General features: G+C 42.0%; 1 protein-coding gene across 1 annotated transcript; it reads left to right on the plus strand.

Moving 5' to 3' along the window:
* Window positions 1–9,502: 9,502 nt before the first annotated feature.
* LEPROT (leptin receptor overlapping transcript) lies at window positions 9,503–24,969 on the plus strand. The gene is made up of 4 exons (XM_060023322.1): window positions 9,503–9,621; window positions 14,531–14,606; window positions 15,658–15,844; window positions 19,212–24,969. The coding sequence occupies exons 1-4, from the start codon at window positions 9,606–9,608 to the stop codon at window positions 19,326–19,328; spliced, it is 396 nt and encodes a 131-aa protein (XP_059879305.1). The 5' UTR covers window positions 9,503–9,605; the 3' UTR covers window positions 19,329–24,969.
* Window positions 24,970–25,196: the final 227 nt, after the last annotated feature.

The following is a 25,196-nucleotide window of genomic DNA, read 5'->3' on the forward strand; positions in this document are numbered from 1 at the left end:
ATACCTTCTGACTCACTTTTAAGAAAAGTTACGGAGAAAGAATATGAAAAGCATATAATACATTTGCACCAAAACATGATCTGACAGGACTTCTTGGTTTATACTTTAACCACCCCCCGTTACCACCCTTGCCCCCATACACAGACACACTTTTTTTTTTTTTTTTTTTTTTTTACAAACACACTTGATCATGCTGCATGAATGCTATGTTTCAAAAAGAATCAGCATAGAAATCCTGGTGTTCTAGCTAGGATGTTAATTCATTTGTGTGCTGAGGCGAAGGGATTGATCCTGGGAGTCTGAGACTTTGTCATAGAGAACAGATCGTTTAGGTGTTTAAGAAGAGAAGCAGCATGTTCATTTGGAAGCAGATGTTGCAAGTCAAAAGCATTTGAACTATCAGCGTTGTGTCTCTGTCTGGAAGAACGTTCAAGTTAGACCCTAATGATGCTGATGAAACACTTATTGTATAAGGAATGAACATGCAAGTTGAATTCCAGAACCAGCTATCGCAGCAACAGGACAGTTTCCCTGCTGGAAACATCTATTGGGGAATTTAGGTCAAGTAGACAGGTTTTGGTTGTTCTATACATAAACCATGGTGTTTCAGCATAATGGTACAATGTTGGTTTGAGACCAAAAGACTGGGTTTGAATCCTGGTTTTTCCACTTAAGGACTGTTATATTGGGCAAATTGCTTAAACTCGCTAAATCTTAATTTTATTGCTTGTAAAACAGAGACAATTCTAGCAACCCTGCAATGGAGGAATTAGGGATTGTGTATATAAACTGTCCCTAATCAAGTGGATAGGTACTCACTAAATAGTAGCTACTGTTATTGTTACTGATAGTCGATAAAACAAAGTATCACTGCAGGTCGGTACTGGGGCTGGAATTACACTGAAACCTCAGGTGGTAGGGAGTGGATAACATGCGTGGGAAAAGGCAACCAGAAGTAAAATGTCCCTTAGCCCTTTTTTCTATCTCCCTGGGCTGACAGAGATCTGTCTGCATACAATGGCGGATTTACATTGTAGGTTCTGTAAAGGGAGTGGCTATGTGTAAAAAAGTGGTGGTGAAGATTGAGGAAGGAAAATTAACACTGACTGATTACAATAGTGCTGCATCGAACTTGCGTTTAACGTAAGCACTGACTTGAGAGCCACCCCAGTGCAGATAGGGTGCCACTGCCTCTATCTTGAATGCACTACCCTAGGTGCTGTTATATATATTCATTTTCTCATTTAATTTGCAAAAAGTTCTGAGAGGCATGTTTTGTAAATCCTAGCTCAGGAAATGGAAGCACAGAGAGGTTTACCCAGAGCTGAGGTTGAGGTTAGCTCTTTTCTGTAGGATAGGGAAAGATGATACTATATACGGTGAACTTTATTAATATTTGTGAATTCAACCAATATTTTGTGTATACTGTATGGGAAGATCAAACTAATAAATGAATTTGATTGCCCTGTTAAACATTAAGGGATGTTATTTCTAATTACTATGGCAGTTCCTGCCTTCTTAGCGCATAAGATCTACTATGGAGAACAGTTCAAGTGCTGACTGTCTGACTTCATATTTAAACTGTTTAGGGCTTGATCTGAGCTTTAGTTTTTCCCATCTGTAAAGTGGAGATAATAAAACCTAGTTCATAGTGTGAGAGAATTGAATGCAAGGAGAGAATATAAAAATTTATCCAAGAAGTCCTGTGTAGTCCTGGACAGTGTGACAGAGGACATGGATATACTTCTAAGTAACACAACTGATGGCAAGTTGGGGATAGGGTTCAGCTTCTAAAGTCTTACTCTCTGGGGTTTTGTGTGTGTGTGTGTGTATGTGAAAGTTGCTTCCTTTATTTTATTTATTTTTTGAATTTTATTTATTTTTCTACAGCAGGTTCTTTTTAGTTTTCTATTTTATACATATTAATGTATATATGTCAATCCCAATCTCCCAATTCATCCCACCCCCCCACCCCACTTTCTCCCTTTGTGTCCATACATTTGTTCTCTACATCTGTGTCTCTATTTCTGCCTTGCAAACCAGTTCATCTGTACCATTTTTCTAGATTCCACATATATGTGTTAATATATGATACCTGTTTTCCTTTCTGACTTCACTCTGTATGACAGTCTCTGGGTCCATCCACTTCTCTACAAATGACCCAATTTTGTTCCTTTTTATGGCTAAGTAATATTCCATTGTATATATGTACCATATCTTCTTTATCCATCAATCTGTCAATGGGCATTTAGGTTGCTTCCATGACTTGGCTATTGTAAATAGTGCTGTAATGAACAGTGGGGTGCATGTGTCTTTTTGAATTATGGTTTTTTTAGGGTATATGTCCAGTAGTGGGATTGCTGGGTCATACTAGTTTTTTAAGGAACTTCCATACTGTTCTCCATAGTGGCTGTATCAGTTTACATTCCCACCAACAGTGCAAGAGGGTTCCATTTTCTCCACACCTTCTCCAGCATTTGTTGTTTGTAGATTTTCTGATGAAGCCCATTCTAACTGGTGTGAGGTGATACCTCATTGTAGTTTTGATTTGCATTTCTCTAATAATTAGTGATGTTGAGCAGCTTTTCATGTGCTTCATCGCCATCTGTATTACTTCTTTGGAGAAATGTCTATTTAGGTCTTCTGCCCATTTTTGGATTGGGTTGTTTGTTTTTTTAATATTGAGCTGCATGAGCTGTTTATATATTTTGGAGATTAATCCTTTGTTGATTCATTTGCAAATATTTTCTCCCATCCTGAGGGTTGTCTTTTCATCTTGTTTATGGTTTCCTTTGCTGTGCAAAAGTTTCATTAGGTCCCATTTGCTTTATTTATGTTTTTATTTCCATTACTCTAGGAGGTGGCTCAAAAAAGATCTTGCTGTGATTATGTCAAAGAGTGTTCTTCCTATGTTTTCCTCTAAGAGTTTTATAGTGTCCGGTCTTACATTTAGGTCTTTAATCCATTTTGATTTTATTTTTGTGTATGGTGTTAGGGAGTATTCTAATTTCATTCTTTTACATGTAGCTGTCCAGTTTTCCCAGCACCACTTATTGAAGAGACTGTCTTTTCTCCATTGTATATCCTTGCCTCCTTTGTCATAGATTAGTTGACCATATGTGTGTGGGTTTATGTCTGGGCTCTCTGTCCTGTTCCATTCATCTGTATTTCTGTTTTTGTGCCAGTACCGTATTGCCTTGATTACTTTAGCTTTGTAGTATAGTCTGAAGTCAGGGAGCCTGATTCCCCCAGCTCCGTTTTTTTCCCTCAAGATTGCTTTGGCTATTCAGCATCTTATGTGTCTCCATACAGATTTTAAGATGTTTTGTTCTAGTTCTGTAAAAAATGCCATAGGTAATTTGATAGGGATTGCATTGAATCTGTAGATTGCTTTGGGTAGTTTAGTCATTTTCACAGTATTGATTCTTCCAATCCAAGAACACTGTATATCTTTCCATCTGTTTGTGTCATCTTTGATTTCTTTCATCAGTGTCATAGTTTGCTGAGTAGAGGTCGTTTACCTCCTTAGGTAGGTTTATTCCTAGGTATTTTATGCTTTTAGTTGCAATGGTGAATGGATTGTTTCCTTAATTTCTCTTGCTGATCTTTTGTTGTTAGTGTATAGGAATGCAAGAGATTTTGTATCCTGCACCTTTAGCAAATTCACTGATTAGCTCTAGTAGTTTTCTGGTGGCATCTTTAGGATTCTCTATGTATAGTATCATGTCATCTGCAAACAGAGTTTTACGTCTTTTCCAATTTGTATTCCTTTTATTTCTTTTTCTTCTCAGATTGCCATGGCTAGGACTTCCCAAACTATATTGAATAACAGTGGCGAAAGTGGACATCCTTGTCTTGTTCCTGATCTTAGAGGAAATGCTTTCAGTTCTTCCCCATTGAGAATGATGTTTGCTGTGGATTTTTCATATGTGGCCTTTAGAAGAAAGTGTAATCTGCTGTTTTCGGATGGAATGTCCTATAAATATCAATTAAATCTGGTCTGTGGTGTCATTTAAAGCTTGTGTTTCCTTATTAATCTTCTTTCTGGATGATCTGGACATTGGTGTAAGTGAGGTGTTAAAGTCCCCCACTATTACTGTGTTACTGTCGATTTCCTCTTTTATAGCTGTTAGCAGTAGCCTTATGTATTGAGGTGCTCCTATGTTGGGTGTATACATATTTATAATTGTTATATCTTCTTCTTGGATTGATCTCTTGATTATTATGTAGTGTCCTTTCTTGTCTCTTGTAACATTCCTTATTTTAAAGTCTATTTTATCTGAGTATTGCTACTCCAGCTTTCTTTTGATGTCCATATGTATGGAATATCTTTTTCCATCCCCTCACTTTCAGTCTGTGTGTGTCCCTAGGTCTTAAGTGGGTCTCTTGTAGACAGCATATATATGGGTCTTGTTTTTGTAACCATTCAGCGAGCCTGTCTTTTGCTTGGAGCATTTAATCCATTCACATTAAGATAATTATCAATATGTATGTTCTTATTACCATTTTCTTAATTGTTTTGGGTTTGTTTTTGTAGGTCCTTTTCTTCTCTTGTGTTCCCACTGAGAAGTTCCTTTAGCATTTGTTGTAGAGCTGGTTTGGTGGTGCTGAATTCTCTTAGCTTTTGCTTGTCTGTAAAACTTTGGATTTCTCTGTCGAATCTGAATGAGATCCTTGCCGGGTAATCTTTGTTGTAGGTTCTTCCCTTTCATCACTTTAAATATATCATGCCACTCCCTTCTGGCTTGTAGATTTGCTGCTGAGAAATCAGCTGTTAAGCTTATGGGAGTTCCCTTTTATATTATTTGTCATTTTTCCCTTGTTGCTTTTTTTTAATTAATTAATTTATTTTTGGCTGCATTGGGTCTTTGTTGCACATGCGGGATTTCTCTAGTTGCGGCGAGCGGGGGCCACTCCTCGCTGCAGTGTGCGGGTTTCTCACTGTGGTGGCTTCTCTTGTTGCAGAGCACTGGCTCTGGATGCGTGGGCTTCTGTATTGTGGCACATGGGCTCAGTAGTTGTGGCTCACGGGCTCTAGAGCACAGGCTCAGTAGTTGTGGTGCACGGCCTTAGTTGCTCCGCGGCATGTGGGATCTTCCTGTACCAGGGATCAAACCCATGTCCCCTGCATTGGCAGGCAGATCTTAACCACTGCACCACCAAGGAAGCCCTCCCTTGTTGCTTTTAGTAATTTTTCTTTGTCTTTAATTTTTGTCAGTTTGATTACTATGTGTCTTGGCGTGTTTCTACTTGGGTTTATCCTGCCTGGCACTCTCTGCACTTCCTGGACTTGGGTAGCTATTTCCTTTCCTATGTTAGGGAAGTTTTTGACTATAATCTTTTCAAATATTTTCTTGGGTCCTTTCTCTCTCTCTTCTCCTTTTGGGATCACTATAATGTGAATGTTGGTGCATTTAATATTGTCCCAGAGGTCTTTTAGGCTGTCTTTATTTCTTTTCTTTATTCTGTTCTGCAGCAGTGATTTCCACCATTCTGTCTTCCAGGTCACTTATCCGTTCTTCTGCCTCAGTTATTCTGCTATTGATTCCTTCTAGTGTATTTTTCATTTCAGTTATTGTATTGTTCATCTGTTTGTTCTTTAATTCTTCTAGGTGTTTGTTCTTTAATTCGTCTAGGTCGTTGTTAAACATTTCTTGCGTCTTCTCAATCTTTGCCTCCATTCTTTTTCCGACATCCTGGATCATCTTCACTATCGTTATTCTGAATTCTTTTTCCTGGAACGTTGCCTAACTCCACTTCATTTAGTTGTTTTTCTGGGGTTTTATTTTGTTCCGTCATCTGGTACATAGTCCTCTACCTTTTCATTTTGTCTGTCTTTCTGTGAATGTGGTTTTTGTTCCATAGGCTGCAGGATTGTTGTTGTTGCTTCTGCTATCTGCCCTCTGAGGCTATATAAGAGGCTAGTGCAAGCTTCCTGATGGGAAGGACTGGTGGTGGGTAGAGCTGGGTGTTGGTCTGGTGGGCAGAGCTCAGTAAAACTTTAATCCGCTTGTCTGCTGATGGGTGGGGCTGAGTTCTCTCCCTTTGTTTGGCTTGAAGCAAGCCAGCACTGGAGACTACGGCTCTTTGATGGGGTTTATGGCAGACTCCGGGAGGGCTCACACCAAGGAGTATGTCCCAGAACTTCTGCTGACAGTGTCTTTGTCCCCGCAGTGAGCTGCAGCTGCCCCTCACCTCTTCAGGAGACCCTCCAACACTAGCAGGTGGGTCCGGTTCAGTCTCCTATGGGATCACTGCTCCTTCCCTGAGTCCTGATGCGCACACTACTTTGTGTGTGCCCTCCAAGAGTGGAGTCTCTTTTTCTCTCAGTTCTGTTGAAGTCCTGCAATCAAAACCCGCTGCCTTCAAAGTCTGATTCTCTTGGAATTTCTCCTCCCGTTGCCAGACCCCCAGGTTAAGAAACCTGACGTGGGGCTCAGAACCTTCACTCCAGTGGGTGGACTTGTGTGGTATAATTGTTCTCCAGTTTGTGGGTCACCCACCCAGCGGTTATGGGACTTGATTTTATTGTGGTTGTGCCCCTCCTACCGTCTCATTGTGGCTTCTCTTTGTATTTGGATGTGGGGTATCTTTTTTGGTGAGTTCCAGTGTCTTCCTGTCAATAATTGTTCAGCAGTTAGTTGTGATTCTGGTGCTCTCACAAGAGGGAGAGAGCGCACATCCTTCTACTCCGCCATCTTGAACCAATCCCCCTCAATAAAGGCCCCTCTTTTATTGTTGAGGAAACGTAGAATGGGTAAGTAGAAGAACAGTTTTTCAGTGAACACTTGGCAAGAGGAAAGTAGATTTTCTCAGGATGGTTAAAGCCTCTGGCAAGATGGCTTTCTCTTTTAAGTGCTTTGTAAACTGGAAAGGACAGCTGGTATGGGCAGAAAAGTTGTTGGAGACAATGTCTCCGCATTTTTCTGATTCCAGACATTACCCTGGGACAAACTCCTTACCTTTTTGCTTCTCACTATCTTCCAGTTTCTAACTACTAAGCCCAAGGCAGTACTCAAACCAAGCTGTGCCTCTGAAGTAATGTCACTTTTCTCCAAAATCATTTCCCTTCCACGGGACTGACCTCAGGCTGACATGGAAGGCTTCGGCAAACCCTTACATATGGCTTTCTAGACACCTGCTGGGTGATTGGGAATGGAAGGGGAAATGGGAGATTTGACCCCATGGAAAATCATCAATTAAGGAGAGTCTTTCTCATGAGTGCAGTTTTGTACTTCAGTACGGGAGCAAAAACCCAGGCTTCCAGGGTTTGGGTGGTGGGCACTTTCCCCTGAGTGCTTTAACTCAACATAGGGAAAGAGAAGTTCTCAATGACCCTGAATAGATTGCCGGCTACAAAGTAAAGAATGCAGTGTAATTCTGGATCTGCAAGCTCTGCAGTGAGCCAGGGATTAGCAACACAGTTTTGTTTGTTTGGTTTCTGGTATAGTCATTTAATGGAATGTTACACAGCACTTAAAATGAATTAACTAGAGTTTTCTGTATCACTATCAATATATCTCAAAAACAGTGTTGAGGGAAAAAACAAATTATAGAAGCATGTATGATGCCATCTATACAAAATGTAATCATGTGCAAGACAATTTTTTTATACATTTATATTATAAAAGGATAGAAGTATGTATGGGAATTATAAATAAATTAAGAATAGTTACCTCTTTAGAGGATAGGAGTGGAATAGAATTGAGAGGGGATGACAGGAGTCTTCAACTGTATATATAATATTGTATTTCTAAGTCTTGGTGGTACATACATGGGTGTGTGATAAAGTTTTTTTTTTAATTTTTAAAATTGAAGTATGATTGACTTACAATATTGTATTAATTTCAGGTGAACAACATAGTAATGATCACCATAAGTCTAGCTACCATCTGTCACTATACAAAGTACAGTGTTACTGACTATATTCCCTATGCTGTATACTACATCCCCATGACTTAACTTATCTTCTAACCTGAAATTTGTACCTCTTAATCCCCTTCACCTGTTTTCCCCACTTCACACGCCCCTCTCCTCTGGCAACCCTCAGAGCAACACAGTTTTTAATAAGTGTACTTTCCATCTATGAGGAGAAATGGGAGGAGCTAGAAAAATAAACTCACAAGTAATTAAACGTTGTGTTGAGACAATAATATGCTCAGTGTACAGTTTTGAAAAAGGGAAGGGAACCGAGCAGGGATCCTGAAAGGTGCTGGTGGTGAGAATTTGTACTTATACAGTCAGGGGAACCTGGATTCCCACGAACCCCTTTATCTTTCAGTCCTGTTGAAAATTAAGAAAAAGCAATAGAAGAGGCGCAGCACCATAAGGTGGAGGGCTTCTCAGCTAGAATAAGAGATAAGTGGCCCATAATCCAACCTTCTCCAAAGAGCTGTGTGAAGCAGGCAAGTCCTGTCCCTTCTGAGCCTCTTTCCGTAAAGGTAAAATGAAGCGCTTGGACCAGATAGTATTTAACGTCTCTTGCAGATTGTATCCACCAAGAGAACTCTCTGTTCCTGTAAGAAAAATACGAAATGGCCCTTTGAAGTCTAAATTGGCCTTGGTTACCTACAGACCTTGAGGCCCCAAGGATAAAAATAATAGCTATTTATTTAAAGGTTCATGAAAGCCTCAGACTCAAAACAGCTTATTGGTTTTTGTCTCTATAGATACACCAGGGTGTAACGAAGAAAACGCTAGTGCTCGAAAAGTGCTCAAGTTGGTATTAAGCAAGGCAAGGCCAGACAAACAGGATCTTTGGGGCCTCTTCTCTGGTGTCCCCATCCCTACCTCCGCCATAGCCTCAGTTACGTAAACGCAGACAGGCACACAAACGCACGCTAGGGTTGGAGAATGTAATGCCAGAGTAAGAGGGTATTCCTTCCTCCTCTACCGACTGTAACTTTCCGAGTCCTCGCTCCATCTTCTCCACCCTCACGCAGAGATTCCTTCCGCGCCGTGCTGGACGCGTCCTGGTGGTTTGTGGGGGAGCGTCTGGGCCCGCGTACCTAGCGGTTCGGCGCGGCCAGGGTCCCAGCCACAGATGGAAGAGAGGAGCGTGGGGCCAGTTCCGGGATTATGCATATGCTTAGGACCTAGCAGGAGAGCTAGTGGAGCAAAGTCGCGGCTACGGAGAGAAAGAGGATTTGCGTGGCAAGCCTATCAGCGCGATCGGGGTAGGGGCGGGGTTCTGCGGGGCGGGGTGGGGCTCTGAGTGGCGGGGGCGGGCTCGGACCGGCAGGGGCGGGGCTCTGGGTGGCTGGGCAGGGGGGTGGGAGGCGGAGATCGGGACCCTCAGGGGCGGGGCTCTGAGTGGCTGGGCCTGGGGGACAGTCGATCGAGACCGGCAGGGGCGGGTTCAGAGTGGCGGGGGTGGAGACCAGCAGGGGCGGGGCTCTGGGTGGCTGAGCCGTGGGGACGATCTATAGGAACTGGCAGGGGAGGGGTTCTGAGCGGCGGGGACGGGGGAGATCTGGCTCGGCAGGGGCGGAGCTCTGCGTGGCGGGGCGGGCTCGGCACCCTAGGTACGGCCATGGACCGGGCCTGGGCGGGGGCAGGGGCCGTGGCAAGAAGCCGGAAGCAGCCGCGGCCCCAGCTCGGGAGACATGGCGGGCGTTAAAGGTACATCCGAGGTCCCCGGCTCGCTGGTCCTGCCGTGGGATCGCCGCCTCGGCTCTGGGATGAGGCTGGAGCTGCGCCTTCAGCGCGTGGGTGGGGAACGGCCTCCCTCAGACCTGCCACCCGTCCCTCCTTTCCCGGTGGGAAGCAGCTCGCCTGCTTCCTTTGCCCCTTGGGGTACGGGTGGAGACGTGTTTTGGGGAACCTCAACCCTTTTTCTGCAAGGATACTGGCCTTCACGTTTCGCCCGGAGTGTCCGGGTCGCTGCAGGCGGAGCCCTCGCCGGGAGCAGTCCCTCCCTGGGAGACCCCGGCTAGCCCCGGGGGCATCACCTCCCTGGTTCCTTCCCAGTTCCTGGGAGCGTCCCCCCACCCCCTCCTCTGTCGAGTTTTAAACTGGGCTTTCACTTCCTGACATGTCCACCCTAATGCCTCTCCTCCCTTTTCCTGCCGCTTCGCCGAGTTTCCCGATTCTTTCAGAGGAACCATTGTCTCGGCATTGGGGCACTTAAATCTGTTGTTCCCGATGATTTTTCCAACTAGGCAGAGTTGGCTGCAGGCGGGTGTCAGCGGAAAGCGCCCTGAAATGCTGTATTTGTCTTAATTGTGGAGAGTAGATTAGGTGGAATTTTATCGCTGCTTTCATCAGCCTTTATTCATTTATGGACAGACAAGAAGGTAGTGTTTGTGCAGGACTTTTTTAAAAATTCGGGTGTAGTTGATTTACAATATCGTGTTAGTTTCAGGTCTACAGCACAGCTATTCATATATATATATATAAATGTATATGTATATATATGTATATTATGTATTCTTCAGATTCTCTTCCCTTATAGGTTATTACAAAATATTAAATATAGTTCCCTGTGCTATACAGTAGGTCTTTGTGCAGTACGTGTTTTTGCATGGGGCAGTTGATTTAAAAAGGGGTACCAAGAACACCAGTTCCCTCATCTATTTGTCTTCAGAGGAATGGGGAATGGCAGTTCTAGGAGAGGCTATTGGAAGGCTTCCTGTTGGTTTGGTAGGACACCCTTAGATTTCTCATCTTTTGAATAGAGTAGCATAACTCTTTCCACGTGGGAGTTCCTATCCTTGATATTTGTACGCAAAGATCTTCCCTCTCCAGTTAATCAACATGTGCTGTAAACATGCGTATGGGTGTCTTTGTACACATGTGTGTGTTCACTATGAAATTTAGCTGAGTGTGAAACTGTTAGTAGCAGACACATTTTAAAATTATTTCTGGCTGACTTTTATATTCGGCATTAATTTAGTAAACATGATTTACTTGGATAGTGTCCATTGTGAAATATATCCATTTGAAGCCAATGCAGAAAGCAGATGACAAGTATCAGCACTACACTGTGTTTAGTCATGCCCGGAAACTATCACGTAATAATGTTTATGTGTGAATGTGTTAGAAATTGTGATACAGTAACAAGGAAGATAGGCTATGAAATGGAAAAGGACTAAGGAAAGGAAGCTTTTTGCAGATTATTCAACTTTTAAAGAGGGACTACTGTATGCCTGAGGCTTGGAATGAAAAGATAAATGAGAAGTTGTTGTTTGACAGAGCTGGAAATAATTGTTACTGTTTAAATGTCTAAGGTGTGCTCAGATACAATGGGAGCACAAAGATAGCGTTGTAGGTTGAATGTGTCCCCCAAATAAATATGTTCAAGCTCTAACTCCCCAGTATCTGTGAATTTGACCTTATTTGGAAATAGGGTCTTTGCAGATGTAATCAAGTTAGGATGATATTGGATTAGTTGGACTCTAACCCAAGGACTAGTGTCCTTATAAGAAAAGGGAAATTTGGACATGGAGACATATAGGAAGAATACCATATGAAGACAGAGGCAGAAATTGGAACGATGCAACTGCAAGCCAGGGAGGACCAGAGATTGCAGGAGTTAGGAAGAGGCAAGGAAGAGGCAAGGAAGGAGTCTTCCTTTAGAGCCTTCAGAGGGAGCAGGTGTCAAGCCCCTAGAACTGTGAGAGAATAAATTCCTGTTCTTCTAAGCCACCCAGTTTGTGGTACATTATTAATAGCAGCCCTAGGAAATTAATACAGATGGGATTATTGAACCCTGCTCCAGGGAGGAAGGGGACCACTTTCGCAAAAGAGGCAATTCTTGACCTGAATCTAAAAAGATCAGTAAGGCTTCACCTGGCAAAGGATGGAGTGAGGGCAGAGTTTATTCCAAGGGGAGAGAACATGTGACGCAGGGCAGAGGTGCGCCTCCAGTGCTAGAACAACTCATAGGCTGTGAAAGCAACTGTGAAGGGGTGACACCAGCTTTATGTATTTGAGACATCATTGTCTGCTGTGTGGAGGATGGATTGGCAGAGTCATGAGATGAAGGCAGGCATGAGATGATAAGGGTCTTCACGGGGACAGTAGCTGGGGGCACAAGAGAAGAGGTGGTTGTCTTGGTCCTTTAGGACTGCTAGGACAAAAATACCATAACCTGGGTGGCTTAAACAACATTTATTTCTTAGTTCTAGAGGCTGGAATCTCCAAAATCAGGGTGCCAGCAGATTTGTTGTCTGGTGAAGACTTGCTTCCTGGTTCCTAGTCAGCCATCTTTTTGCTGTGTCCTCACATGGCAGAGGGGGAAAGGAAGCTCTATGGAGCCCCTTTTATAAGGGTACTAATCCCATTCACGAGGGCTCCACCTTCATGACCTTATCACCTCCTAACACCATCTCATTGGACTTTAGGATTTAATATATGAATTTGGGGGGAGGGACACAATCATTCAGTCTTTTTTTTTTAAATTTTATTTATTTATTTATTTTTGGCTGAGTTGGGTCTTTGTTGCTGTGTGCGATCTTTCTCTAGTTGCGGTGAGCGGGGGCTACTCTTTGTTACGGTGCGTGGGCTTCTCGTTGCGGTGGCTTCTCTTGTTGCAGAGCACCGGCTCTAGGCCCGCGGGCTTCAGTAGCTGTGGCTCGCGGGCTCTAGAGTGCAGGCTAAGTAGTTGTGGTGAACGGGCTTAGTTGTTCCGTGGCATGTGGGATCTTCCTGGCCCAGGGCTCGAACTCATGTCCCCTGCATTGGCAGGTGGATTCTTAACCACTGCAGCACCAGGGAAGCCCAATCACTCAGTCTTTAGCAGTGTGTTTGAGTGAGGTCTGGGAGACTGAGTCACCTTGACTTACTGATTTTCTAGAAAACGGAGTGTAGGGTTGGTGTCGGTCTCTGAAGATAGAGCCTTCAAAGGGAAGAAGTGTGTGTTTGGGAGGAGAAGGTGGGGTTGTTTCAGTTTTACACATGTTGAAGTTGAGGTCCTTGTTAGCTACCCACAGAAGTCCAGATTGGAGTTGGAGGTGCAGGCCAAGCTCTTAGAACCTGCTCTGGGCTGCAGCCTCAGATGTAGCTGGGTCCTTGTGGTACCAGGGAGCTTTGGGTTGAACGCAATGTCCCAGCAAGAGTGTAAAGTGACAAGAGAGATGAAATTCTATTCCTGGTTAGCTCCAAGTTTAAGAGATGGCCGAGGATGCAATTCCTGAAAAAGAAAAAGGGGGGTAAAGAGCATCCACTGGCGATATAGTTGTGACCTCTGAGTGACTGGTGTCCCAGAACAGAAGGAAGAGATCTATGATTCCTAGCTTTGAATGGTCTCCCGGAGGACAGAGTAGTGCAGGTGACCAGGCACAGGCAGGGGACAAAGCCAATGAGGAAAAGTTCATCTGTAATGAAACAATACGGGACAAGTTACTTTTGTACATTTTTTTTTTTCCAAAAGTGACATGTGCTAAATGGAAAAATACATAAAACTGACAGTGCTTCCTTGTCCCCTACCATCTGTATACTCCCAGATGTTTTAAAATCACCTTGGTATCTTCCTATAAAAGTCTCCCCAAATTGCCTTTAAAGTAAAAGGAAGCAATCAAAATGTTAATTAGTTTAGTCAGTGACTAATTTTGAGTATTATGGGGTTTTTTCAGAGGAATATTTGGATAATTCAGTGTCCTGTGCTTTTGATTGCTACCTTTATCAAAGCACATCCAAGCACTTTACATAGATTATCTCATTTGATTCCCATAAACTCCCAATAAGGTGGCACCATGATTCGCATTTTACAGGTGAAAAACCGGATTTAAAGAGGTTCGTTCACCTTCTACCCAAGGTCACACAACCAGTCAGTGATGGAGTTAAGATTTGAACCCATGTTGGTGACTCAGAGCTCAAGATTTTTTAACAACTCACATTCCGTCTCCCACTCAGCAGTGGACAAAACAAGCATGTTCCTGCCTCCTCAAAGATTAGTGTAACAGATGCAGGGAATAAATATTCAGGGGACACTAATTGGGAAGCACCAATCTTCAAATACTTGAAGCACTGTGGTTTGGAGGGCACAATGATCAAAGGGTATATATTGCTAGGAGGCAGTTTGGGGTTTAATTTAAGGAAAAAGGGTTTTCAGCATTTAAAGACTATCAGAATGAAATGACCTTCCTCAGTGGTAGTGAGTTTCCCTTCAGTGGAGTTGTATCAACTGGCTGGCTGGCTCTTGGGACAAATATAGAGGGAATTCATATGTTAGATAGGGGTTGAGTACTGGAAAGGCTTGAGCTTTTTCGCCACCTGATGATTTAAAAATGATGCACATAGGTGGTCATTTGCTAGTCAAATGTAACACCAATGAAATAAGTAAATCACTGCATTCTTTTTTTATTAAAACATTTAAAATCGAGATATAATTCATGTGACATAAAATTAACCTTTTTAAAGTGTAAAATTCTGTGGGTTTTAGTATATTCACGAGGTTGTGCAACCATTACTACTTTCTAATTCCAGGACATTTTATCAACCCAAAAAGAGTCCCTCCCCATTCCTCTCCCCCCGCCCCCAGTCTCTGACAACCACGGGGACCTATAACTCTCGGTTTTATTTTTCACAGCTCTTGTGGCATTATCCTTCAGTGGGGCTATTGGGCTGACTTTTCTTATGCTGGGATGTGCCTTAGAGGATTATGGGTAAGTTATCATTTCCAAAAGAACTATTTTTTGTGTGTCTTTGTCACTGTTAGTATGGGTATTAGGGAGTTTGGTCAGTTTAGCACCAAGCTCTAACCGATGAGTTAATGAAGTCCAAATTATGAACCCAGTCCCTTCCTGGGTCACTTGTATTTGTGCAGACCAAAGCTCTGTTTAAAATTGATGTATTCATTTAATGAGCATTTATTGAAAACCTCCTCTGGACCAGCTGGTGACACAAGAATGAAGAGACACAGTCCTGTCCTCAAGGAGTTTACAGTTCTAGTTATGAGTGAGAGACAGGTAAACAGTCCAGTCAGTAAGCTGACAGCTCTAGTAGAGAGTGTACAAAGTACAGTGAGAGCTTTGAGAAGGTAAATCTGAGTTTCCCTGGGAGAGTCAGGGAGGGCTGCATGGAAGAGGTTGTCTTTAAGCTGAGATTTGGTGGATAAATAAGCTTATCAGGCTTGATGAGTCAGGGGAGGGCATTCAGGCAGAGGGAGTGTTTAAGGAACAGAAAGGCTGGTGTGGCTACAGATTGAGCGAATGAAGGGAAGATGACACAGAATGAATGGAAGAAATTGGCCAAATCATGTGAGGCTTTGTAGGCCAGGGCAGGGAATCTGGGTCTTATTCCAAGCAAGCGAAAGTTTCCACCTGCGTGCATTCAAAAGATCTCTACTGAATTAGCATGTGCAAGGCACTGTGCTATGTTCTATAGGGAAAGCAAAGATGACTGAGTTAAGATTCTGTCCCTAAAGAAATGACAGCTCAATAATACAGAAAACAATAAAGATTCTAGATTTTACATTGTGTAGTTGTTTCTTAACACAATATAAGTTATCTACAGATTAATGGACTAGTAATTTTTAATGATCGCTACTTCTTAACTGTTCCTGGTAGAAATCATCTCATGTATTAATAGTGACAAATGAAAGTAATCGTTGACCTAGACATTTAAAGTAATATTAACTTTGAAACAGCAATATATCTTTAATTATGATGTAACTGTAACTTTTCCTTTTGGGTTTCTTCTGGGTGCAACCAACAGTGTTTACTGGCCCTTGTTTGTCCTGATATTCCATGCCATCTCTCCCATCCCCTATTTCATTGCCAAACGAGCAACATATGACTCCGATGCAACAAGTAGTGCCTGTCGGGAACTGGCTTATTTTTTCACTACCGGAATTGTTGTTTCTGCCTTTGGATTTCCTGTTATTCTTGCTCGTGTGGCCGTGGTAAGTTTTGTTGTCTATTGTTTTGCCCAGTTATTGCTGAGTTTACTCCCCAGGCCTGCGTCAGGAACCACAAATTTCATTTCCCCTGCTCTGACTTAAGCCTCAAGGCCAGGCATATTTTTAGTTTCTCTATTCCCCCACTTTAGAGCCACCTGTCAGTATCTTGCCCATGTTTGCAGAATGCTTTCTTTGTTTCTCTTACAACCTTTAGCCAGACCAAGTGATTTCTTGCTTTTTCTACTGTAAGCTATTTTCTAGAATCGTTCTGAAATCCTTACCTTTTATTGTAGGGCCATCCAGAGACTACTATAGCAATACTCTGCTAGTTGCAAAGTCAACATCAAAAGGGGTCCTGATCACCTAATTCCAATGTGTGTGAGTGTGAGTGTGAGTGTGAGTGTGTGTGTGTGTGTGAGTGTGTGTGTGTGTGTGTGTGTGTGTGGTTCGGGGGGTTGTTCCCCACACCACTGAGGAGCAAGTCTTACACACCAGCTGGGTGTCCTACAGTTGTGCTCAATTCTGACTCTGTCTACCTAGAGTAACAGCAGATTCCACTGGTTCAGGGCTCAGTCCCGCAAGACTGCCTCCCTCTTCAGACGCCAGTCACAGGTCCAGCTTGTTACGTGTGCTTCTGACTGACTGGCTATAAATCAGGGATTCCCATGGCCCCCTCCTTGGGTTCGATTAATTTGTTAGAACTCAGGGAACCCATTTACTCCCTGGATTCCCAGTTTGTTGTAAAAGGATATAACTGAGAAGCAGCCAGATGGTAGAGATGCATAGGGCAAGGTGTGGGGAAAGACCATGGAGCTCCCATGACCTCTCTGAGGGTACCACTTTCCCCAGAGCAGCAAATCATCAACCTGGAAGTTCTCCGAATCCTATCCTTTTGAGTTTTTATGAAGACTTCGTTACACAGGCATGATGGATCCAACCATTGGCTATTGGAGATTGAGTCAACCTCCAGCCCCCTAGCCCCCTGTCCCTGGAGGTTGGGGGTGGGACTGAAAGTTCTAACTGTCTAGTCACATGGTTGTCTCCTCCTGCAACCGGCTTCCATCCTTAGGTGCTTTCCAAAGTTACCTCATTCACATAAAAAAAGTCACCTTTACCACTCTCATCACTTAGGAAATTCCAAGGGTTTTAGAAGCTCTGTGCAAGAAATGGGGACAAAGACCAAATTCTTATTATAAATCACAACATACCAAATTCTTCTCCTGCAAATGGCATCATAGACACAATCCTCAACACAATAGGCATATATTGAGGGACAACTGTACAGCTACTAGACGATACAGTGAATAAGATGACATCTTCATATTGTTGAAGAAAAAAACTAATCAATCATCGACCTAAAAAAGAAATGGAAAATTTTATGTGAGCCGACCTGAGGATTATAACCCAGGAGACAACTGTTCCACATGTTAGAGATCAAAGCACAGTTACATAAGTTTTAGAGACAAATATATCAAATGACATACTATTGACAGTTTATGCAATCCAGATTGGCATGTATAAAGTAAGTAGTGGGTCATGGGTAATCGTGGTCCCTTACAGGATTAAGAAGGAAGGTTATCTCCTAAGCAGTTGTGACCCTTTATGAGATTAAAAAGGAAAGTTATCTCCGAAGGAAGTCTGGTTACACTGAAGGGTAGGGAGGAGGCCCAAACAGGCAGAGAAAAATTTTATGTTTAATTTTTTCTTGTCTTGACGTAAAATATGCACTTTATTTCATCGATATCAAATATAAAATTTTTCTTTTTGTCTCTGAAATACACATTATGGGTATAATTTATTCAGTTCTTTGACATTCACTGTCTTTCATACTATTTGCTTTTATTTCCCCCAATTACATACTGTTTCAACTTCATGAAACTCTTACTTGGGGCATTGAATATCAGATCTGCACAAGTGTTATTTATTCATGCAGTAAACATCTTTGGAGCATATGCTATTTATAGGACACTAAGAATAAGAACCAGATACTGTCTCTGTTCTCAAAGAGCACAGAAACTTGCCTGATGGGCAAGTGTACTATAAATATACCAAGCGTGGTCATTAAAACATGATCAGAATGCCATAGGAGCACCGAGAAGAGAGAAATTACAACTGGCATTTGATGTGGCCTCTAAGGATAAATAATGTTTTGTGTAAAGTAGGGAAGGCTATTGTATGGAATGGCATCTAAGTGCAAAAATGCAGTATGTGGAATAAAGAGCAGTCCAATATGATGGAGCAAAAAGGGAGTGGTTGAGATTGAGGATAGAAAGGCTGGGGAAGCCTGACTGGGAAGGGTCTGGAATGCCAGGCCAGTTTGAACTCTGTCTAGATAACAGAAGCGTGGAAGTCTTTTGTTTTTTGTTTTTTTAAAATTTATTTTTGGCTGTGTTGGGTCTTCGTTGCTGCACGTAGGCTTTTCTCTAGTTGCGGCCAGCAGGGGCCACTCTTCATTGCAGTGCATGCGCTTCTCATTGCAGTGGCTTCTCTTGTTGCAGAGCACGGGCTCTAGGAGCGCAGGCTTCAGTAGTTGCAGCACGTGGGCTCAGTAGTTGCGGCGCATGGGCTTCAGTAGTTGTGGTGCACAGGCTCAGTTGCTCCGCGGCATGTGGTATCTTCCTGGACCAGGGATCGAACCCGTCCCTGCGTTGGCAGGCAAGATTCTTAACCACTGCGGCATCAAGGAAGTCTGCATGGAAGGTTTTAGATGTCATATTTTCATTATCTTATTCTTCTTGTGCCTTAGACTAGTACTTCTTAAATTTTGCCCTAAAGATTTCTATTTTTACCTTTCAAATACTGCATCACGTTTTATGAGGAAACTTTCATTGATGTTTTCTATTTGTTAAATTAAAACAAAAAATGCCCACTAGAGGGTACTCTCATCCCCAACTGTGCCTCTGGAAAACTATCTGCCCTGCTGGAAAGCTCTTTTTATTTGCATGCAGAGTATTATTTAAAACCTTTTCTTGCCTAGAAAAGAAACAAATCAATCCGTAACTCTCCAATTCCTATTTTCATGAAAGAAGGCAATACATACAGAACTCTGAGTACCCAATATTGTAATTGGACCCTTTGTAATCTTGCTTCATGTATTTTACTTAAGGCAGTCATTGTCTACTGAAAACAAGTATAGAATTATGTCTAATGGGGAAAACGTTAAGGATGATACCAGACTTAATTAATAAGCATCACGAAGTAATTAGACTAATTACTGAACAGTTCACTCTCTCCTGTCTATTAGATTATTAAGCCTTTTAGCAGTTTTATGTAATATTTCATTGGATGTTTCTAAAGCAGGAAATAACAGATTTGCAAAGAATACAGTATAAAGAAAGTAAAGATTTAATTCTCTTTTTTTGTGTTTCAGATCAAGTGGGGAGCCTGTGGCCTGGTGCTGGCAGGCAATGCAGTGATTTTCCTTACAATTCAAGGTTTTTTCCTTGTATTTGGAAGAGGAGATGATTTTAGCTGGGAGCAGTGGTAGCACGTGCTTCATTCTGACTAAATGCATTTAATTTCTTAGAATTCATACTGTATGTATATGTGTGCACATGTGGCCTTTTACTATGAAATTTAATATACTGTTTCTTTATACCTTTGTAATCATGTTCACTTTAAGGAGGACTACATGGGGAAAAGGTTAGTTTTATTCCCAGCCAGTAGACCTCTCCATTTACTCAAGTTGAATTATGTTATTTGTTTAGCTTTTCATAGAGTCATGGTGCTCTCAGAAAATATGTTAACTCAGTCTTGTAGACAGTTGCTCACTCAGTGTGCTGCATCTCCACCTTTGGCCCGGGGATGTGCTTGAGGTGCTTGAGTGGGCACGTAGCACTGGGGCTGTCTCAGCTCTGCCCAGGACTTCCAAGATATACCTGTGGCCCAGAGAGACAGAGGCGGCTCCCTCTTTATGTTGCAGACTCTTGCTTCTCCAAGTGTGGTCCATAGACCAAGAGGATCAGCATCTCGAAGCGTGGTCCATAGGAGCTTATTACAAATGCAGTGTCTGGGGCCCCATCCTCAACCTGATACATTTTGATGAGACCCCAAGTGAGTCGCAGGCACATTGAAGTCTGAGAAGCGCTGTCCTGAAGGAAGAAGCATTGCCTTCCCCTTGACTGAACCCCTTAGCCTCTCTGGGCATTAGCTGCTTGTAAAAACTGTTTCCCCTGCCCCTCGTGTTGAGGCCTACTTCAGCCTGTCCTTGGAATTCATGAAATGTCCAAACCTATACTTTATAGGCTGTTCCTCACATTTGTGAAGTGTTCTCAGTAGGCAACAGCTATGGCTTCACATTGTCTGAAAGGCAGTGGCTGCCTTCACAGTGCTGGGGGGACAGATCCCTCACTGGGAGGCAGGGGAGGGAGGCTGGGCTGGAACCGGCCCCTGCTTTAGCAAGATGGGGAAGAATGGATAAGTAACGCTGTTTCATTTCCCTTCATAATCTGACATTTCTCCCCAGTTCCTTCCCTGTGCTGCTGCCCACCCACCTTCATCAGCCCCGCCAAACACACGCACTCCCAGCAGTTCTGATTTGCCCTATCTTCTTCATGGCTCGGCTTCTCCTTTCTATAGAGACATGGAGCCAAGTAAGCAAGCAGAGGGTGAGCTGCTTAATTTTATTTACATGTGATGTACTTGTCTTTCATGTCCTGTAGGACTTTTAAAATATATATATATATGTATATATGTGTGTATATATATATATATATATATATATATATATATATATATATAACACTTTATGCCACTTTTAAATGAATCATTGAGAATTCATGTCATGCTGAGTCCTGTAATCACAGGTTTTCTAGCTCAACTTTTTGTCCAAGGCCTATCGAGAAAGGGAAATATGGGAACTAGGACCACGTGATTAGAATGTAAGCAGTGATTTTAAAGCATTGTTAATGTGTGGTAACAGACATACATTCAAAACACTGAAAGCTTGAAGTTTGTAACCCCTTCATATTCTGGAATGATCCTGGGAGCAGAAGACAAGAGTGATACCTAAAAGGATAATATGCAAAGTGATATTTCAGCCTTATGCATGATTTTATGTTTTCAGTGTACTATGTACGTATAGAACTGTTAAAGTTATTTCCAACATTTATATTAGAAAAATTATATAGACACTTTATAATTTTAACCAGCATTTTTAATAACACTTACACTTACTGTATTGTAATAAATTTTACTTTTAACAGAAAAGAAAAGCTTAATTTTAAAAGTTTTTATTCTGATGTCACCTTGCTTAAAAGGTAACAAAAATATGAAAATTTCTTTGTGTTCTGAAATGTGCAGTTGTGAGCAATAATCTGTCCTGCATTAGAATAATAGCAGGAAGTTGTAAGATACCATTTTCGATGTGCAGTTGGCTTGTAATAGCTTCTCTTTTCCTAAGATGGAGATACTGTTTAATTTATACTATCTTTTGCAAAAGTGCCCTTGTTGCTTATACACATTTTAAATAACCAAGGTAGCCTTAATGTGTAGCCCTAAAGCATTGCCTCTTGATTGTATTTCCAGAATGCTATAAAGCACTTGCATGTAGAATATTTGTAGTTATTCCCTACTAATGGAATGGTTTATCGAAGTGATAGATTATTGGATTTGCCATATGTATGAAACAGAGACATTTATTCTGCAGCACCTAGTATCATTTAAGTAATAAATGTCAGTAGGGAGTATTGCTGTATATGAATGTACGGTACAAAAGTTTCACAAATGTTGCGCTTTTTTTGTGTGTGTGGTACGCGGGCCTCTCTCTGTTGTGGCCTCTCCCGTTGCGGAGCACAGGCTCCGGACGCACAGGCTCAGCGGCCATGGCTCACGGGCCCAGCCGCTCTGCGGGTGTGAGATCTTCCCGGACCAGCGCACGAACCCGCGTCCCCTGCATCGGCAGGCGGACTCTCAACCACTGCGCCACTAGGGAAGCCCAATGTTGGGCATTTTTTAATTCCTTATAAAAGGTTCATTTGTTTTCTCTACACCATGGAATATATTTTGGAGATTCAAAGCACATTGATTACATTCTAAAACTGAGAATGCACATAAAGAATTGCCCAGAAGTGAGTAATCTTATGAAGAGATTCTCTATCATGTTCCAAACAACTGGCTTATACTTTGAAACACTTTTGCCACAGAAACAATATCATGCTACCATGGGTTACGAGGCCAAGCCTTCTGAGGAAGGCTAAACCCTAACATAGCTGTCCTTTAATACTCAAGGAACTTGCCTGAGTTTTGGATCGTGGCAACAGGGTAGTGTCAACAGTCTGAACGAAGGAAAATGTATATTTCCACCTCCTTTCCTAAGAACAAGGTCTTTCTTGCTTCAATTTTTGCAGCCCTCTCTATCCCCTAATGCCCTTGGGGTCCATTAAACCTGTGATGTTTGCTGGCCTCCTCTCCTGACTCAGAGGCTTCCTCTTAGTCTGCCCCACCTCCCGGGGTTCTTCATATTCCCAAATCACCCGCCTTTCTACTGCTACCAATCAGTTTTCTTAGTAGAGCTGATATCTTGTGATGTTTAAAGAGAAAGCAGTTGGTTCATACTCTTTCCCAGAAAGAATGACTGTGATCATCTTCCCCACATCTGGAACACATCCATACCTGCCTCGTGCAGTTACCACGCAGGGCTGCAGCTGCATTTTTTTTTTTTTTTAACGGTGTGCGGGCCTCTCACTGTTGTGACCTCTCCCGTTGCGGAGCACAGGCTCCGGACGCGCAGGCTCAGCGGCCATGGCTCACGGGCCCAGCCACTCCGCGGCATGTGGGATCTTCCCGGACCGGGGCACAAACCCGCGTCGCCTGCATCGGCAGGCGGACTCTCAACCACTGAGCCACCAGGGAAGCCCTGCAGCTGCATTTTTACAAGGGCATGCCTTGGAACCCATTTGCAGAAATGGCAATGTTCCACAGTAAAGTGAAAAAAGCATTCCAGCAGTTTATAGAAGGACAGTAATATTTTCGGCCAGGAGCAAGCCTATCACACTTCATCCGTTCCTCACGGTGAGTTCTCAGCTGGTTCTACATTTCATAGTTGTTTTTTTCCTCCACTTATGAACCCACAGATTTTTCTTACAGTCCTCAGGAAGTCTGTACCTCTGAGGTATCTTCTTGGTGAAGACTCTTCTAGGGAGTGAAATGTTTCATGAAGTTAATAGCATTCCTTAGGCTCTCAGAGAAATGCTTAGGAGATGTCACAAAAATGTGCCTTTTTGAAGTTTGCAAAATTCAGGTTTTGCACCATAATTTAACCAAAATATTTATGAGGATGCTAGCATTTTCCAAGTATAGTAATTAGTTCACAACTGGGAAATATTATTCCTGTAGATGAATATAAGTTCTGCATTTAAATGTCCTTTTTGCCATTCTGCCTCATGAAGTACCTTATATGCAAAAATCTCAGTGTATAATAACTCATGAGTTACAATCTGCTTTCATGTGGCCATGTTCCTGGAGTAGATCAGTGACATGTGACCCCAAACACTGTGCAAGTTCCCCAAGATTGCTTTAGAATGCAATTATGTACATATGATGGGGATGATTTTCTTTCTTTCTTTTTTTTTCTTCCTCCAGCTAGGCCACCAGAGGGTGATTTCCTTTAAAATCAAGCTTGTCATTTATACTTGAACAAAGACTTTTATGTACATTATTAAACTAAAACTTTTATATTTTACTTTAGGATGCATTATATTTGGAAAGGAGACCAGCAGATTTCTTTCCCCGGTGTTTTTGTTTGGATAATCTTAATTAAACTTGGAGAATTTGTCTAGTTTTGAGCCCATATTTATTGTGGTTGATAGAAGTAGTCCAAGAATGTGTGTAACCGGGAGGAATCGAGTCCCTAGTTACAGCTTTGCTAACATCCCAGGGTTGAAGGTGGTTGTGTGGGACATGGTTAATCAAGAATTTGCTGTTTTGGAAAAGAGAGAAAAAGTCAACACTTTTAAAAAGTGCTGTACATATTCTGAAGAGTCATTTTGTACACTACAGTGAAGAATACACACATGTAAAGTACTGCTTAAGGAGTAACGTGTCCCCCTTATACACAGAGCATTTGGGGAAGATCTGATGTTTCACAGGTGGATTGAGGCAGTTAGTTAGATTATAAAGAAAGTGAGCTAGATATTTCATTGTATTACCCAACTAAGCGTAAAGTTAAATTCTTAGTAGAAATTTGGTTATACCAACATCACTGTAAAATGCCCATAAGAAAAAATAGTTCCCAAGGAAGCTTCTCTGGTCCAAGGGCTTGTATATAAGAATTTTCATTTAGAAAAAGCATGCTGGATGCATCGAGAGACCTTGTCTGGGGCTGAGAATGGATGTGTCTGGAGAAATCATGTACCTGTTATTTAAACATAACATCTTCTGTCTTGAGATTTTTTAAAAAAAATACTTGCCTATCTTTTTGGTCAGCTAAATGTAAATAAAAAGGTATTATCTGTTATCCAGTAATCATACCTGGCAAGTTATTTTCTTCTTTTCTTCCTACAATGCCTCTTAAAAATTTCCATTTAGGTTATCAGTCAAGCTTCATCCTCCTTTGTTTTTGCTGAAGTAGGAAACAAATGTCTGTTTTTTAAAAAAGAAATAAAGGTGCAAAGAATTAAAACGTCCAGCCTTTCCCCACATTTTTTAAAAGTTTAACTTTGTAGAAAATGAATTTCAGATCATTCCCCTGTAGTCACCAGGCATAGTGCAAAATTAATAGACGACCATTTTGAAACAAGGATTCATCTTCAATACTGGGCATATAGGCAAAGTGGTCTTAATCTTGAGATTACTCACTTGGGAAAGAACACAACTGAAGACATGGCACATAGTAGCTCTTCACTGTTGACTTATCTCTTTATCAAAACTGGATAATTTTTTTAAATATTTATTTACTTATTTTATTTTGGCTGCGCCGGGCCTTAGTTGAGACACACAGGATTTTTTTAGTTGTGGCATGTGGACTTCTTAGTTGCGGCATGCGGACTCTTACTTGCAGCATGCATGTGGGATCTATTTCCCCGAGCTGGGATTGAACCTGAGCCCCCCTGCCTTGGGAGCGTGGAGTCTTATCCACTGGACCACCAGGGAAGTCCTGAAATTGGATATTTATAGCTGTTTCTCACACTTCCAAATTATTAAATATTATTAAATCAAAAGTTGCTCATTCATTTTTTTTTGTCTTCAGAATAATTAAACAATAAAACCATCAATTCAATCTTAGCTAGATAATTATTTCATTTAATAATTTAAAGCATAAATGCATATCCATGCTTCTGCCTTCATGTCCTGTGCAGTTGAGAAACAAATTTTATCACCATATTCTGTAAAGTTTCATGATTCTTACAGCCCTGCC

The sequence above is a fragment of the Delphinus delphis genome, chromosome 1 (genome assembly GCF_949987515.2).
Source record: "Delphinus delphis chromosome 1, mDelDel1.2, whole genome shotgun sequence".
NCBI lineage: Eukaryota > Metazoa > Chordata > Mammalia > Artiodactyla > Delphinidae > Delphinus > Delphinus delphis.

What these genes read in the sequence shown, in the direction of transcription:
- LEPROT (XM_060023322.1), top strand. An exon ending in TGTGCCTTAGAGGATTATGG is followed by an intron (nt 14,607 to 15,657) that starts GTAAGTTATCAT and finishes TGCAACCAACAG; the next exon opens with TGTTTACTGGCCCTTGTTTG. An exon ending in TTCTTGCTCGTGTGGCCGTG is followed by an intron (nt 15,845 to 19,211) that starts GTAAGTTTTGTT and finishes TTTGTGTTTCAG; the next exon opens with ATCAAGTGGGGAGCCTGTGG.